The 16,669-nt window shown below is 39.4% G+C and overlaps 1 protein-coding gene across 5 annotated transcripts in view; it reads left to right on the plus strand.

Annotated features, from left to right (window-relative positions):
* WDR7 (WD repeat domain 7) overlaps positions 1–16,669 on the plus strand; it is a 352,599-nt gene that overhangs the window by 191,585 nt on the left and 144,345 nt on the right. For all 5 annotated transcript variants that reach the window (XM_019986705.2, XM_070779108.1, XM_070779109.1 and 2 more), the window contains one exon: positions 5,328–5,549. In XM_019986705.2, the coding sequence (XP_019842264.2) occupies positions 5,328–5,549 (222 nt within the window). The remainder of the gene's footprint in view (positions 1–5,327; positions 5,550–16,669) is intronic.

The raw sequence follows: 16,669 nt of genomic DNA on the forward strand, positions 1-16,669 counted from the left end.
ATCTCCTATTTAACATCTCAACAGCAAACCAATCTTAACCTGTTGCTTTCATTTCTGCAACACCGTCTTTATTGATCACCTCATACCCAGCGTCCTTCATACACACGCAGAATGGCTTTCTAAACCCCTAAGTTCCGCTGTTCAAAGGATGGCAAGATGGGGGTGTGACCAGTAGAGTCGTCTGTGATTTGCCCTCATTTTTACCTCTCCCTTCTTGACTTACAATGTTCCAGCCCCATTACCTATCCTTGCAGTAGAAATCAGCAAATCCCTTTATGCTCTAGGTTCTTACACATACTGTTCTCTTAGACCATGAAGTTCCTACTGGTTTTGTCACCATTACGTTTCTAATTCCTGTTTAGTCGCCTTTAAGATCAGTGGGGATGGGGACTTTGCGTTTCTTATGCCTATTCATTTATCTTAATTCTTCCCATATGAATTCATTAGTTCATATTTGCATAATGCCATGCATACGCTAGATCCCCATTCTTATATGACAAATGATTAACTGAAGGGGTGAATTGTGAATTCTGCTACTCACTGTCCTCCACTTGATCATTGCATCAGCCATCTTTTGATTCTGCTGCTTCTGCTGCTAAGTCACTTCAGTCGTGTCAGACTCTGTGCGACCCCATAGACGGTAGCCCACCAGACTCCGCCGTCCCTGGGATTCCCCAGGCAAGAACACTGGAGTGGCTTGCCATTTCCTTCTCCAATGCACAAAAGTGAAAAATGCAAGGGAAGTCGCTCAGTCGTGCCCAACTCTTAGCGACCCCATGGACTGCAGCCCACCAGGCTCCTCTGTCCATGGGATTTTCCAGACAAGAGTACTGGAGTGGGGTGCCATCGCCTTCTCTGAAGGCAATTGCACCAGTTATTCATTTGGTTCTTCTTGACACCAATCTTCTTTTACCTCCCAATCTACCTTCCCATTCTGGGGCTTCCCTGGTGGCTCAGTCAGTAAAGAATCCACTTGAAATACAGAAGACTGCCTGTAATGCAAGAGAGACCTGGGTTTGATCCCTGGGTCAGGAAATTCCCGTGGAGAAGGAAATAGCAACCTACTCTAGTATTCTTGCCTGGGAAATCTCATGGATAGAGGAGCCTGGCAGGCTGCAGTCCGTGGGGTCACAGTGATTCAGACACAACTTAGCGACTAAACCACCACCATCACCTCCCATGCTTCTGCTATCATGATCTCTCTGACCATGAATCTCATGACACCGGCTTATACAAAAACTGTTCAACAGCTTTCTGTTAGCCTAACATGAAAATTCTTCAGGTTGCTATATGAAGACCTCTGGTGTTTGGTACGCCTTAAACCCTCCCTGTTCTCATCCCCTTGCCTTTCCTGCAGTAGTATAGAATAACAAAGGAAGAAATTTGTCTCCACAGAGACAAAATAAAAATATCTAGAAGTATTCTGAAGTCCCTGTTGCTAATTTCTTAGTTGCCATACTGCTCTGTGGGCCCATTGTATTGATTTAATTAATGTATAGAACAATGGGGTGAAAGAGACAAGAAAAACTGGGTTAAAATTAGAAAGACAGAAATCTGACCTCCAAATCAGGATGGCTCCAGAAGTTTGCCTTTGAAATCCCTCTGTACCCCATGTACAGCTATGATGGATAAACTATTCAAATAGAAAACCAACAAGGCATAATTAGGCTCAAGAAAGATAGTATCTTTGTGGACAAGTAACGGAACAGAAATGCAGTAATCTCGACTGAAATGATTAGCTGCTTTTCAGAAGCAGGCTTTGGCTCCTATGAGCAAAGAGAACTTAAAATACCTAAGGCCAGGCTTTCTCAGTTCCTGCAAGACTATTGAAAGAATATGAATACATTGTTACTCAGTCAAAGTGGAGGTTGTATTATTAAAGGAGAGGAGGAAACTGGATGCCACTCTGTGACTCTCTGTTAAACATAATAGAAAATAATGAAGTGAGGTGGGTTCAATCTGGGAACCTAGAAACAAAGAGAAAGAGAGAATAGAGAGAAAACCTAAGGAAAGTGGGAGGAAGAGAGATAGTAAAAGTAACAGCAGAAATGAGTGAAATAGAAAGCAATGAAACAGATCAAAACCAGGGTACTTTTGGAAATCTGGTAGGAAGTGTATTTCTAGAAAAACTGATCAAGAGGGCAGGGAAAATAATATTGAGAAGGCACAAGCCTCCCAGGTGGCACTAGTGGTAAAAAAAAAAAAAAAATCCACCTGCCAATGTAGGAGATGCAAGAAACATGGGTTCAGGCCCTGGGTCAGGAAAGTCTCCTTCCCCTGCAGTAGAAAGTGGCAACCCACTTCAGTATTCTTGCCTGGAAAATTCTATGCACAGAGAAGCCTGGCGGGTTACAGTCCAGGGGTTGCAAAGAGTCAGACACGACTTAGTAACTGGGCACAAGTAAACAATACTTATAAGAATTCATAGCAACTGATACAAGTGAGATTTTTTAAATCATAGAGAACAGTCTAAATAACTTCAGACCAACACTTTTAAAAACTTGGATGAAATGCATAATTCTAAAACTGTAAGCTATCTGAAATGATTTAAGAATTTAGTGGAAAATCAAGCCAAATAATTATTACAGAAAATTAATTCATAACAACAACAACAACAGTATTCTTTCCTCCACCCTACGCCTTGCCCACCCCTGCGTCCGCTACCTCCTGATCCAGAAGAGGGTCCTCCTGACACAGGCGCTGTCAGTGGTGGTCACTCAATCGTGTCCGGCTCTTTGCAACCCCCTGGGTTGTCGCCCACCAGGCTTCTCTGTCCATGAGATTTTCCAGGCAAGAATACTGGAGTCAGTAGCCATTCCTTTCTCCAGGGGTTCTTTCTGACCCATGGATTGAACCCCTGGTCTCCTGTATTGCAGGCAAATTCTTTACCATCTGAGCTACCAGGGAAGCCCACAGGCCGTGATAATTGTAAATAATTTCATCTAACTTCAATGATTCTTTAACTGTTTTCAGAGGACTGGGGAGTAAAAGTTAACCCAGTTTTAGAGACATGTATTATATTCCTACCAAGAGCCAACAGGAATAGTACATAGAAAGAAAATAATAGTTCAATCTTACCCATGGGCGTACACTCAAAAACCTCTATGAGCAAATTTAGTTCAGAGTTTGTCTATTGGCCTGTTTACCTACCTACCTACCTACCTACTGGTTTTCATTCATCCATATACCCAGAGTTTATGGATAGAACACAAGCATGGTTCAAGGCAAGAAAATATACATTTCAGGTAACATTGATATGATTATATAATAGATAAAAAATATTTGATAAGGTCAGAATCATGGTGACCTCTAGGGTAAGAGAGAGGTGTAGTAAAGTCAAGATATAACCCATAGTAGACTAGCTGTATCCACATTAGTTAATTTTTGGGAAAACAGTGGAAACAGTGTCAGACTTTTTGGGCTCATTTTTTTGGGCTCCAAAATCACTGCAGATGGTGACTGCAGCCATGAAATTAAAAGACGCTTACTCCTTAGAAGGAAAGTTATGACCAATCTAGATAGCATATTCAAAAGCAGAGACATTACTTTGCCAACAAAGGTCCGTCTAGTCAAGGCTATAGTTTTTTCTGTGGTCATGTATGGATGTGAGAGTTGGACTTTGAAGAAGGCTGAGCACCGAAGAATTGATGCTTTTGAAGTGTGTTGTTGGAGAAGACTCTTGAGAGTCCCTTGGACTGCAAGGAGATCCAACCAGTCCATTCTGAAGGAGATCAGCCCTGGGATTTCTTTGGAAGGAATGATGCTAAAGCTGAAACTCCAGTACTTTGGCCACCTCATGCAAAGAGTTGACTCACTGGAAAAGACTCTGATGCGGGGAGGGATTGGGGGCAGGAGGAGAAGGGGACGACAGAGGATGAGATGGCTGGATGGCATCACTGACTCGATGGACGTGAGTCTGAGTGAACTCCGGAAATTGGTGATGGACAGGAAGGCCTGGCATGCTGTGATTCATGGGGTTGCAAAGAGTCGGACACGACTGAGTGACTGAAACTGAACTGAATTATTTTTTAAAATCTGAAACACTTATGGAAAATATTAGGATTTTATAAAGTTGGTTGTGTACATATATTTACATCCATATTGCACCATGTATTAATGTTTCATTCGTTTCTATTGCTGAATAATATTTTATTGGATGAATGTAGCACATTTGTTTAGCTATTTAACCACTGATGGACTTTTGTTGTTCCTGCCTTTTGGTTCTTGTGGGTAATGCTGTTGTAGACAATCATTGTGCACGCTCAGTTGCTCAGTTGTGTCCGACTCTTTGCAACCCCATAGACTGCACCCCACAGGCTTCTCTGTTCATGGAATTTTCCAGGCAAGAATACTGGAGTGGGTTGCCATTTCCTACTTCAGGGGATCGTCCCAGCCTAGGGATCGAACCCACGTCTTCTGCTTCTCCTGAATCGGCAGGCAGATTCTTTACCACTGGGCCACCAGGGAAGCCTGGGTGTTCGTGTACACGTCTTTATATGTACATGTGTTTTTACCCTCCTTGGGTAGATACCTAGGAGTGGGATTGCTGGGCCATCTGTTATAACTCTAACTACCAAACTATTTTCTAAAGTAGTTGTATCATTCTACATTCCCACCAGGAATGCATGAGAGTTTTGAATTTCTGTACAGGCTCAACAATACATGTTATGGGCTGTCCTTGTAATTATAGCCATTCTGATGGATGTAAAATGGCATCTCACTGAGGTTTTCATTTTCATTTTCCTAATGACCAGTGATTTTGAGTAGCTTTAATGTGCATATTGGCCATTCATATATCTTTGGGGAAATGCCTATTTAAATTAGTTGCTGATTTTAAAAGCTGGGTTTTCTTAATATAGAGTTGTCTTAAGAGGTTCTTAGGTATTCTGGATACAATCTCTTATTAAATATACCATTTGACAATTTTCTCTCAGTCTGTGCGTTCTTTTTAGTTTCCTGATTATGTTATTGGAAGCTCAAAAGTGTTTAATATTGAAGTTCAATTTGAAAACATTTAAAAATTTTCTCATGTTTTGCTATAATATCTAAGAAATCATGCCTACCCCCAAATCATGAAAATATTAATCTATATTTTTTCTGCAAGTTATTTAGTTTTAGTTCTATATTTAGGGCTGTAATTGATTTTGAGTTCATTTTCTTGTATCATGAGAGGTAGAAATCCAAATTCATTCTTTTGCACACGGATAACCAGTCATTTCAGTGCCATTTATTGAAAAGACAGTTCATTCGTGAACGAGCAGTCTTGAATGTTTTTATCATATGTATTGATAGTCTTTTAATTTCTGTTCTTATGTTTTGGTTTTCAGGTTGCTTATCAAGTGTCCCACAAATGAAAAAAATTTCCACATCTTATGAGGAAAGACGGAAGCAAGCTACGGCTATTGTTTTACTGGGAGTGATAGGAGCTGAATTTGGTGCTGAAATTGAACCTCCGAAACTGTTGACCAGACCTCGAAGCTCTAGTCAGATTCCTGAAGGGTTTGGTTTGACTAGTGGTGGATCCAACTACTCACTGGCCAGACACACTTGTAAGTTTAAAAATTCCTAAAGTTGATCTATTGCTTCTCAATATATATTATGTATTGAAAATATCTTAAGAGTAGCAAACATATCCTGAGTTTTAGCACGAATATAATGCTTAAATTAAATTGGAAAGCAGTATAATCTATTTGGCGCATTCCCCTGTAGTTATAGTTCTGGGACTTTTTAGAAGTTAAAACATGGGCTTTTAAATGCTTTTCTTAAAATGACACATTTCTGAGCTTTGTGTTTCTACATTTTGGTCAAGACTTTAACCAAAACTTCTAACTTCTAAAATAATTTCTGAAAAACTATGCATCTTGTCATGAACAAGGTTTGAAAAGTCAGGGGTAGGTGTGGAAGACCAGCTTTATCTTCTATATACATACGTATGTATATGAATATATATGTCTGCATTTATATATATAAATATATATGTATGTATTTTATATATAAATATGTATGTATATATGTAAAAAATATATTTTAAAGATCATAAATGAGGAACTATGAATTACTTCTATAATTTAAAAAATATTCCAGTAACAGTTTTCAAAAGACTAAAAACGTCAGCACTTAAAGGGTTTGTCTCATATTGCTGCTTTTGGTTCTGTGTTTGGTATGTTAGTAATAGGTCAGGATATTTTATAATGAGGTCTTTGGTACCCTATTGTCAGAACGCCCTTAGATGAAGGTCAGAATGTTCCTACCGCAATGCAGAATCATTTCTAACAAATGTACCGCCTTAACCACCAAATAATAATTTACCAAATACATCAAGATATTCTTTGTAGCATAAATTGCGATGTGTTCTTTTGGAGTTTTGACATTTAAGCAAGGGGAAAAAATATATGCTACTTTGTTAGCTAAGAAGTTCATTGGATCATTGTCACATACTTTTTCTGAGAAACCAAGGAGTCATGTTGGTAGCTTTATTACTAAAGCCCTGTTCTAGACTGGGTTGCCTGCCCGCTCCCTCCCATCCGGGCTGAGATCGTCCCTCCAGGAATTGGCAGCTTCTGTCCCAACACAATCTACTGGTTCCAGAGCCCATGCTTTCAGCCATGGTGTAAACTGCTACTGCTCATGGTTTTTGGTTGAAAAGGGCTTAGTGACTAACAAGTGCTGTTAGTTTATAATTTAAAAAGCACTTTCTTTTCTATCTCTTTATTTGATCTTCAAAATAGAAATGAAGATTTCTTCAAACTGGCTCAGCCCAAATGTAGTAAAACCTGAATTTGAACCCAAGTTTCTTGTGACCTGAAAGCTCCTGGTCTTCCTATTTTCCGCCTGGCCACATCTGCTTCCCCTCTCCTGCAGGGGCCTCTTCATCATTTCCTGGGTTCTTCAAGTTTCCTGTTTTCCATTCATAAACCCCTGCTCAAATCTCACCTACACTCCCAAGGGCTCTTTAATAGGCCCAACCTTTCTGTGTCACTCTAGACAGAGTAGGACTTATATATAGAGCACCTTGTTTAGAATTTTGAATATCAGAATATTAGAGGTTAATGAAACCTTGACATGATTTAGTCTGGTGGCTTTCAAACTTTTTTGCTCACCATCTCTTTAGTGGGTATCAAGAAACGTCTAATCTCTTGCACAGTTTTGTATTGACAGCTAAAACTTTTTAATAATAAGTTTGAACAATTTCAAAAGATAAAATTTTGAAGATATTGTGATATTGAGATTTAAAAATGAAACTCGTTCTTTTAAATTAATTCAATAGAATATTTGGCATAACTATTTGATACCTGCCATCATCATCCATTAAAAAAAAATTTCATGGCGAACTTTCAACGTCAAAAATTTTACATCCTTGATTATTTTCTTTGAGAGAAAATTTCCACCCTCAATGTTTCAGGGAAGGTGTTAATTTGCATATTTAGCATCCAAAAATCAATTCCTTTAAACTAACTATGTCTTAAGACTATGTGTGCTTAAAAAACTATATTTTCCTTGAAAAGACTTTAGACACTCCCTTTTGAAAGGGGTTACCTGTTTTGAAGACTGCTGATTTAGTCCAACATGTGTTTTATAATACCTCCACAGCGTTCATTTGTATATTTTCCTGCAAGGAAAGTGAACATAAATGTTATTTCCCTGGAATTTTCATGCCGCTTTGTATCTTGGTTGTTGCTGTTGTTCAGTCGCTTAGTCATGTCTCATTCTTTGCGACCCCATGGACTGCAGCACGCCAGGCTTCCCTGCCCTTCACTATTTCCCAGAGCTTGCTCAAACTCACGTCCCTTGAGTTGGTGAAGCCAGGTATCTTAGTATCTGTGTATAAGTGTAGGAGCATTATAAATCAATGAGTCACTGGCTGATTTCACCCAAGCCAATAGTTGGTTGGTAGGCAGATGAGTTTGGCTTCCCAGGTGGCTCAGTGTTAAAGAATCCACCTGCCAACGCAGGAGATGTGCGTTCGATCCCTGGGTTGGAGAAGATCCCCTGGAGAAGGAAATGATAACCCTCTCCAGTATTCTTGCCTGGAAATCCCACGGACAGAGAAGCGTGGTGGGCTACAGTCCATGGGGTCGCAGAAGAGTGGGACAGTACTTAGCGACTGGGCACACACAGGGAGATTGGTTTACACCGCATTATCTTACCTATCTAGACTAGTATTGTTGCCATCTGCTTACTAACCACAGTTTATCTTTATTCAAAATTCTGATATTCATGAATTTGCTTGTGTGTGTCTTTTCTCTTGACTTACAGTTTCATCTATAAATTATTACTAATGTAACTAGAAAAAGACAGAATAGGCTAGGTGAAGTAGATAATTTTTAAAAAGCACAGTAGAAATATAGCACAGTAGAAATGGAGATTTTTCAAAGAAGCCCTGGGAATTGATAAAGGAATGGAAGGCTCTTAGTACTGCTCTTTGGTTTGTTAAAATTCAGGGAGCTGAACTTTAACTCTCTGCAAAGGGGTCCCAAAGCCTGACCCTGGCGTGAGGGAAACCAGGCTGAGCTCTGCTTCAGAGGCACTTTTGCCACCTCCACTTTTCCAAGCAAGGGAAACAAAATTTACCCAAACGTTTAAAACAGTGAAGGCTTTAAAAACCAAACTTGTTCTTTGAGCACCTTGGATGAAGAATGCAGATGTGGAAAGGACAGAAGGTAGTGATTCTTAGCAAATAATATTTATAATTACTTCATTGTAACAGAGGACAGAGAGATTCTCAGAGTTCTCTAGAAAGCAGAAATCATATATAAAAGTGAATGATATAGTACTTACTGGAACAAGTTCAAAATCTATAAAATGTCTGTGGTATTTCTTACGTATTATGGTTGCCCTATTCTATTTTAATAATTTAAAAGTACTTTAAAGATAATCATGAGTTTCTTTTAACTTCTATCCCATTCCCCTATTTTTTCCCAAAAGTCTTAGATTCCTTGGTGGTAGATTTGCCTAACACAGGGATTTCTAAGAATAGGGATGTCTTGATTAAACTTTAGGTGTATCAGTTTAAATCTTGCTCTCTTGATTGGAAATAGTCAGGTGTCTAAATGTTCCTGGGTCTTCCTTGGGCTCTTTTCAATCAGTTCTGTGTAATATCAACGTGCTAGAAGTTGCTATGTGTATCGCTATGGTATTTGTTTATGTGGCATTTAAAATGTGTTGCTACCATTAAATATTTAGTCTTTATGGCATCCTATTGAATGAGTTAGTAATTATTGTCCTCATTCTGAGATAAGGGCATTAAGATACAATATTTGGTGAACTTTAATTGCTGGAGCTCTAACCTTCCTTGTAAAGACATTCTGTGAAAACCCAGAACGTAGTCAAGTTCCGATCATCCACATTGGTGGGGAGGGCGGGGAGAGACACTGATGCCTAATTCAAAAGTTAGACATAGTTTCATAATACATTTTGGTTTTTTGTTTTTATATTTAAAAAATTTTCCATCTCCGTCTTAGATTGACTGGTTAATTTTTTAAAATATTTGTTTTGTACTTGGCTGCACTGGGTCTTAGTTGTAGCACATGAGGTCTTAAATCTTCGTTCTGGCACGCAGGATCGTCAGTTGCGGCGTGTGGGCTCCAGTTCCCCGACCAGGGATCGAACCGGGGCCCCTTGCGTTGGGCATGTGGAGTCTTAGCCGTTGGACCAGCAGGGGAGTTCCTGTGATACATTTTATACTTATGCTGGCATTTATATGAATTTTTTTGTGGGTGTTACTCCTTACATAAAGTATCAGAATCACATATTGAAAACAAAGCTGGAAGAGTGGAGACTGAGTCCTAGACCAGGCTACTCTGTGACCTTGTGCCTCGGGAGCAAAGTGACCCTCCAGGGTGCAGTTTCCGCTTGTATAAAATAAAAGGCAGAAGCTGTCTATCTTTGAAGCCCCTTTTGATCCAGTTGGTCTCTGCTTCTGAAGTGAAATGGAAAGCATCCCAGGAAATTCCCCTCTTCCTTCACCCTCCTGTTTTCTGCTCTAAGTAGGAATGATTGCTTTCTTGTGTCTCATCAGCTCAACTTCAATAAGGATCTTCCTTCATTTTTATTCTGCTCCACATATGAGACGTGGTTAGAATATTTTATGGAATCATTTATGTTACCTTATAGGGCTTTTGGTTCCTCCTTTCACTCAGTCTCTTCTGCTCATTTTTTTTTTTCTGAGTAAAGAAGGTGAGGGAGATTTATTGATATTCATATTTCTTACACAAATTAGAATATATACAAATAAGTCATATTTAAAGTCACCTAATTTGGTTAAAATGATATGTTATTTCTCCATTTATAAATCAAAGCACAAATGTTTTTATAAAAGAGTTCTTTAAAACAGCTCTGTTTATAATGTCAGATATTTTGTTCAAAGCATTTTTTTTTTTTGCCACTTTATTTTTATATTTGAAGGATATTTGCTATGGAATTTTGTGGTTTTCTGTCAACAAGAATCAGCCACAGGTGCACCCACGCCCCCTCCCTCCCGAACCTCCCTTTCACTCCCTCCCCACCCCACCCTTCTGGATCGTTCATTGTGGAATGATGCTGGCAGATGTGCTGTGGAATGATCTGCTGTCTAGCAGATCTCATTTTGGTCTCTCATTAGCTTTCTGACTTTGGGCAGGTGCCATAAGACGTTTCCCGAGGCAGCCAACTCTGAGACACACTTGTGTGCGGAACTCTCCTGGGAACTCAGTACCTTTAAGGAGAGACAGAAACTGGGCAGAGGGAGAAGGCGAATTGCATTTCAATTGCCTAGAAAGCTTCAGTTGATCTTGGGAACTCTGGAGCTGGGATAGACTTCAGACTTGTCCTAAAGTAGGTCTAAGGGCTCAGCCTTTACATCTCCAGGTCATTCAGTCATTGAATCAGGGGTGCCCTGAAGAAGGGGTGTGACTTTGGGTGGGCCACTCTCTTCATCCTGGGGCAAATCCCACAGAGGGAATCAGCCCATACTTTTGAGCCATGAGCACCCCCAAGAGCCTGGGGAGTGCATCCGTCGCCGAGGGGAGGAGGGGCCGCCTCTCCTGGCTTGCACTCAGCACGTCACTCACTCCTGTGTCCCAGCTCCCCCTTCCGTCCACAGAAACCACCATTTATTTAACAGTGTTTATTCCAAGTCCACATGTATCTCTTGTTACCCTGCAAGACAGATATTTTATCCAATATGAGGTACATTAATAAGAGTCGATTCCTGAGCATTTACTCTGTGCCAGGGTATTTTGCTATGTTCTTCATATGTATTATCTTATTTAATTTTCTAAACATGTCAGATACATGCTGTTACCATTTATTAGATGAGGACCCTGAAGCTCAGCTCAGTACTCACTCAAGATTGCTGAAGTTGAATTTAACTTTCTTCTTACAAACAATGAAGGCATAGGTCAAACGTTTTAACCTCGTACTGCTAAAAGAGCATCAAGCCTGAACTTGAACACCTGTCTTCCAAATCTGAATCTGTATGTTCACCATTTCACGCAGTTGTCTTGTCTCATAAACAAGTGAGATTCAGAAATGGGGCCGTACAGAAAAGGGGCACGCACATCAGTGAGCCACAGCTCACCTGGAAACAGGTGCCCTGTTGAATCGTTTGTTTAGGGATGTGCTGGTGCTGTAGAGAGATAAGCATGTACAAAATCCACATCTCCATACTTATGAACAGTTCACATCTAAGGTGTGAAAAACTTAGAGAAAGAGAATGAATGTTTCCCCATAGTGGGTCTTTAGGAAATCTGCAAACCCAGGGCTCTTCTACTGGCCAAGGTGAATGGCATCATGATGTTGCCTGGGAGATGCTGTTTATGGGCACTTGCATTTCTGTTCTGGAAAAAAGATCCAGATTCCATTCGATTCTCAAGAGAAAGTCATTAAAATAAACAGTTAAGAACCCCATGAGTTTGTTGGAATAAATGGCTCCTATGTTACTATGATTTTTAAATCATAGTAGACAAGAATAGACTTGTGTCCCTCTTGATTAGTTCAGCTGTAATACCACAAATTGGAAGCCTCAATTTGATGCTGACTTAGCAGCAGCAGCAGCAGCAGCAGCAGCAGCAATGTCTTAATCCTATGAAACCTATGTTAGAGTTTTATATTAATAATCTTCTGGTGCTATGCTTGATTTTAGTTGGTTGTGGTCTACTGTTGTGAAAATGATTCGCTGATTACTTTGTGTGCTTTCTAACCATGCATGTTTTATATAATGACTACATTAATCTTTGTTGGAGTTGTTATAATGAATTTTATTTCTGATCTTATGGTGAAAAAGTTAAGCCAAATTTCAGATGTTTTATCAGCAAAATTGGGACAAAGTCACTGAATTGCAGTTAATAACAAAACTAACAGTAGTGGCAAATTGTGAAAAACAAGCAGCAACAATGATGAGGAAAGCATTGTGTCATTTGCAAGGATAAGCAATGACCAAAAAAATGGGCCTTTTCCCTGGTCACATGTAAGTCCTGAGATCATGTTGCTGAGCTGCTGTTGTGGCTGTAGAGATTGCATTTCTGTTTGCTTTTCCTCGTGTGTAACTCGCCTTCCTGGCATCTGAAAGTGAACCTGCCTCCCTGTCTGGCTTCTTACCTGCTGTCCACCTTATTCACTCTTCTTATTGTCCTCCGTCAGCAGTTCCTATTCTTTACTGCTCCTTCTCGTTGGTAATTTTCCCTTGAAAAATTATCCTGGTTCCAGATGCTACTTGGCTTGCATTGCCATCGTTATCTTTGGTGTTCAGAACTCTAATTCTCACTCTAGCTGTGTACTAAAATCATATCTGGAGTGTTTTGAAAATGCATGTGTCTGAGCCCTACCCTGGAGTTCCTACTTAAAATGTCAGGGGTGAGATTTGGACGTCTATGTTATTTTTTTTAAGCTTCATATGTAATTTTCATCTGTAGCCAGAGTAGACAAACCCAGCAGAAGACAGGGTCCTTTATAGTTATTTGACATTAAGTGTTCTATGGTGGTTTGGGGCACTAAACTACCTTAATGCACAAACTGTAATTTTCTTTTTATTTTAAAATGGAAGAGGTAGTGGGAACTAATCAGAGTGAATAAATAACATTTCTATTACTCTCAGACCTAATTCTTTAGGTAGTTCAGCCTTTTTATTGGAGTTTCAGTGTTCTGGATTGCTTGGGTTTAAATTCTGACTCACTGCTCAGTAGCTTTGTGGCCTTAAATGCTTTAGTCTCTGTTTGTTTAACTGAAAAATAGGAACAATAATGTCATGTACCTCTTGAGGAGTATTGTGAGGATAAATAAATTAGGGTATCTAAAGCCCTTTGAAAAGTGCCTGACGTATAAGTAAGTGTTAGTTGAACGTTAGTTATTATGATTGTTACCAGAAATGTGTCTAGAAGAATAAAGAAAAGAAATACATCTGCTATGTATTAGAACATTTATATGTAAATGACATATATATGTATATAGACTACTTGAAAAAATCTTCCTAAAATCTTATAAGGTAGGTATTACTGTCAACATTTTATATATGAGTGAGCAGATACTCTTAAAAATTAGATTTCTTCCTTAAGGTTATCTGTCTTATAAAGGATTTGAATCCAAATGCAATTTTTCTTCCAAAGCCCATGATATTATTTGCTACAATACATACTGATTCGTACTGTTTATGGTAAACTACGTTGGTTCCCAGAGGATTTATATAAAAATGCACTTTTCTTCGGTTGTATTACAGCCATATTCGGCCGTAAGTGTTGAAATAAAACATTTACGTATTTTTATAATTATTTATTTGTATTCATGTATATTTGTATATTATTAACTTGGATGAATTTCTACCTACTTATTACCTTGTTTCACGTTTTAACCACATCAACATACTAAGCTCAGATCAAATGGAAAATTTCACTACTCTTCTGTTTTTACTTATCAATAATTTATGTTGTATAACAGCTTTATCGTTTTAACTGTGATCTGACACTTGCATTAAAACCCTTGTTTGGTGACGTAATCCCATCCTTGTTCTCCAAAAATACCTTTAGTTTGCAATTCTTTTTGTTACTTTACTGCACTGTGCATTTTCGGTTCCTCTTCCATAAAACAAGTGAGTTAGACGAGATTGTTTCTCAGGCCACTTCCATCTAAAATTACACAGTTCTATGAAATTATTTATGTGATGTATTATTGTCCTAACTATATGGTTTCTGTTTATTATTATCACTTGAACTTGCCTGTCTTACTTTCATTGTTCTTTATCAATTGTTAATCTGCTTTTAAAGGTTCTAGTATTCCAGTGCCATGCCATGTTTGAAGCTGAGCATCTTTAAAGTATTTTTCTGTGATCCCTCCTATGGGTACCCCTTACCAGCTTACCAGGCTACAATTATTTCCACAAAACTCATCCCCCACACATGTCCCGCTTTGTGGACCTGTGTTGTATTGATGTGATTGTACTGTAGGCCACAGATCAGCAAACCAAGGCTGTGAATCACCCCTGGCCCCCTGCCCGTTTTTTTTTTTTTTTCCCCCAAATAAAACGTTGCTGGAACAGAGCCACGTCTACTTGTTTACGTACCCGTTGGCTGTTTCACGCTGTAGCAGTAGCTGCTGTAGAGATCGTATGGCCTACCAAGCCCCGATTTTTTATTATCTGGCTACTTACAGAAAAAAAAATCTGTCAACCTTCCTGTACATTATTTGAATCCTTTGTTAGTGGCCCTTTCTTACCATTTAATGTACGAAAGGGTTTTAAAGTGACTTTGTTAAAAATATTTCAGTAGCTAAATATAGCATCTACGGTACTCTGAGGTCTGTATCCTTTAAGAATGTAGTACAAAGACATTATACCAATTTTGGGGGGCATCTAGAATGTAATACAGCATTGGTATAAGTCTCTGCCAACCATCTAATGTACATACTAGTTACCTTGACTGAGTCGCAAATTTAGTGGCAGGTTTGAGCTTCGTATTGCCAGTGGCAACCCCACCCCCACCTTTTATTTTGAATAGGACTGTCTTATATCTGATACTAAATAACCTTGGTCTGAAGTTTTCTGACAGCTCTGAAGAAGCATTCCTTCATATTTGTCTGTCCTAATTATGTACTCCAGGGTCACTGTAATTAATATATTTAATTCTGTAAGCTCCAGCAGTTTCATAGCCGAAGGGGACAGAGGCGAGCATCTAGTCTAACCTTTTCAAAAGCTGTGGAACTTTTGACGGTACCCTTCAGTTCAGGTCATTTCAGTCACTCAGTCGTATCCGACTCTTTGCGTACGCTTAGAAAGCTTTTTGTAAGAAGTAAACAGAAACATTTTGTAAGTTTGTTTGTAGATTCCATGCTGCTGCTGCTGCTAAGTCGCTTCAGTCGTGTCCGACTCTGTGCGACCCCATAGACGGCAGCCCACCAGGCTCCCCCGTCCCTGGGATTCTCCAGGCAAGAACACTGGAGTGGGTTGCCATTTCGTGCAGTGTCCTTCAAAAACACAATTCCCAAGGATGTGGAATGTTGGGAGCCTAAGACTGTTTGAATGTTTTATACTCTGGCTTCCATGATCACACAGTAAGTGCTGGTGAACTTGTTGGTGTGAGCCAGTTCAACTGGGAGCTTCCAGAGTGGAAGCCCACTAGAGAACCTGAATGAAATCAGGAAATACAGAGCTCCCTCCTTATACCTTTGCTTTACAGATTATGTTCTTAGGGTCCTGGGGCTCCATACAGATGGCTCAGTAACCACCTGTGCTCTTAACACTCCTTCAAGCACAGCGGTACTGGTGTGACATTGTTTCTGTAAAGAAACTGCCAAAACAGAGTTAGATTCTTAAAAGCAAAACAAAACACCAAATAACTGAAAACTAGAAATTATCCATCCTTCAAAAACACGATGAAGATAAAAATTCTTGATTTGCCCACTCAAACCTGCTCTGCTTGCAGCCTTCCCCAGCTCAGTTGATAATTATTTTCTTTCCACTTTCTTAGTGATAAGATATGATAGTGAAGTCGCTCAATCGTGTCCGGCTGTTTGTGACCGCATGCTCTGTAGCCTACCAGGCTCCTCCATCCATGGGATTTTCCAGACAAGAGTACTAAAGTAGGTTGTCATTTCCTCTTCCAGGGGATCTTCCCGACCCAGGGATCGAACCCAGGTATCCCACATTGCAGGCAGACACTTTACCGTCTGAGCCACCAGGGAAGCCCGCCCCTAATTCCTACCTCTCTCTGACATCTTATCCATCAGAAAATCTTATTGGCTCTACCTTCAAAATATATCCAAAATTCAGCTACTGTTTGCCACCTTTACTGTTATCACCCTGGTTAGAAACCTTCATTTCTCACTAGTATTACTGCCAAGTCTTCCAGCTTCTACTCTTATCCCTTTATAGTGCAATTTTAAACATAGCCATCATGGTAGTGATGTTTTTAAGACAGAAGGTAGATCTTATCACTCAAGGATATCCAGATGACTAACCAGCCACACAAATGCTCAAAAATCAGTAGGGTTTCTTTATATAATAATAAACAAAATAGAAAATGTAGAGAATCATCATTTTTTGAAAGACCCTTCAAACTAGACCCTAAAAACCGGGAAGAAAAAGCCCAGTCTAAAAAAAGATTAAATTTATAGGCAGGTGTTTTATCATAGAAGGAATGAAGATGCCAAAATATGCAGCTTATCCAATAATTACAGGATTTGGGGTTAGGAAGATTTATTAGAA

This window comes from Bos indicus, chromosome 24, assembly GCF_029378745.1.
Source record: "Bos indicus isolate NIAB-ARS_2022 breed Sahiwal x Tharparkar chromosome 24, NIAB-ARS_B.indTharparkar_mat_pri_1.0, whole genome shotgun sequence".
Classification (NCBI taxonomy): Eukaryota; Metazoa; Chordata; class Mammalia; order Artiodactyla; family Bovidae; genus Bos; species Bos indicus.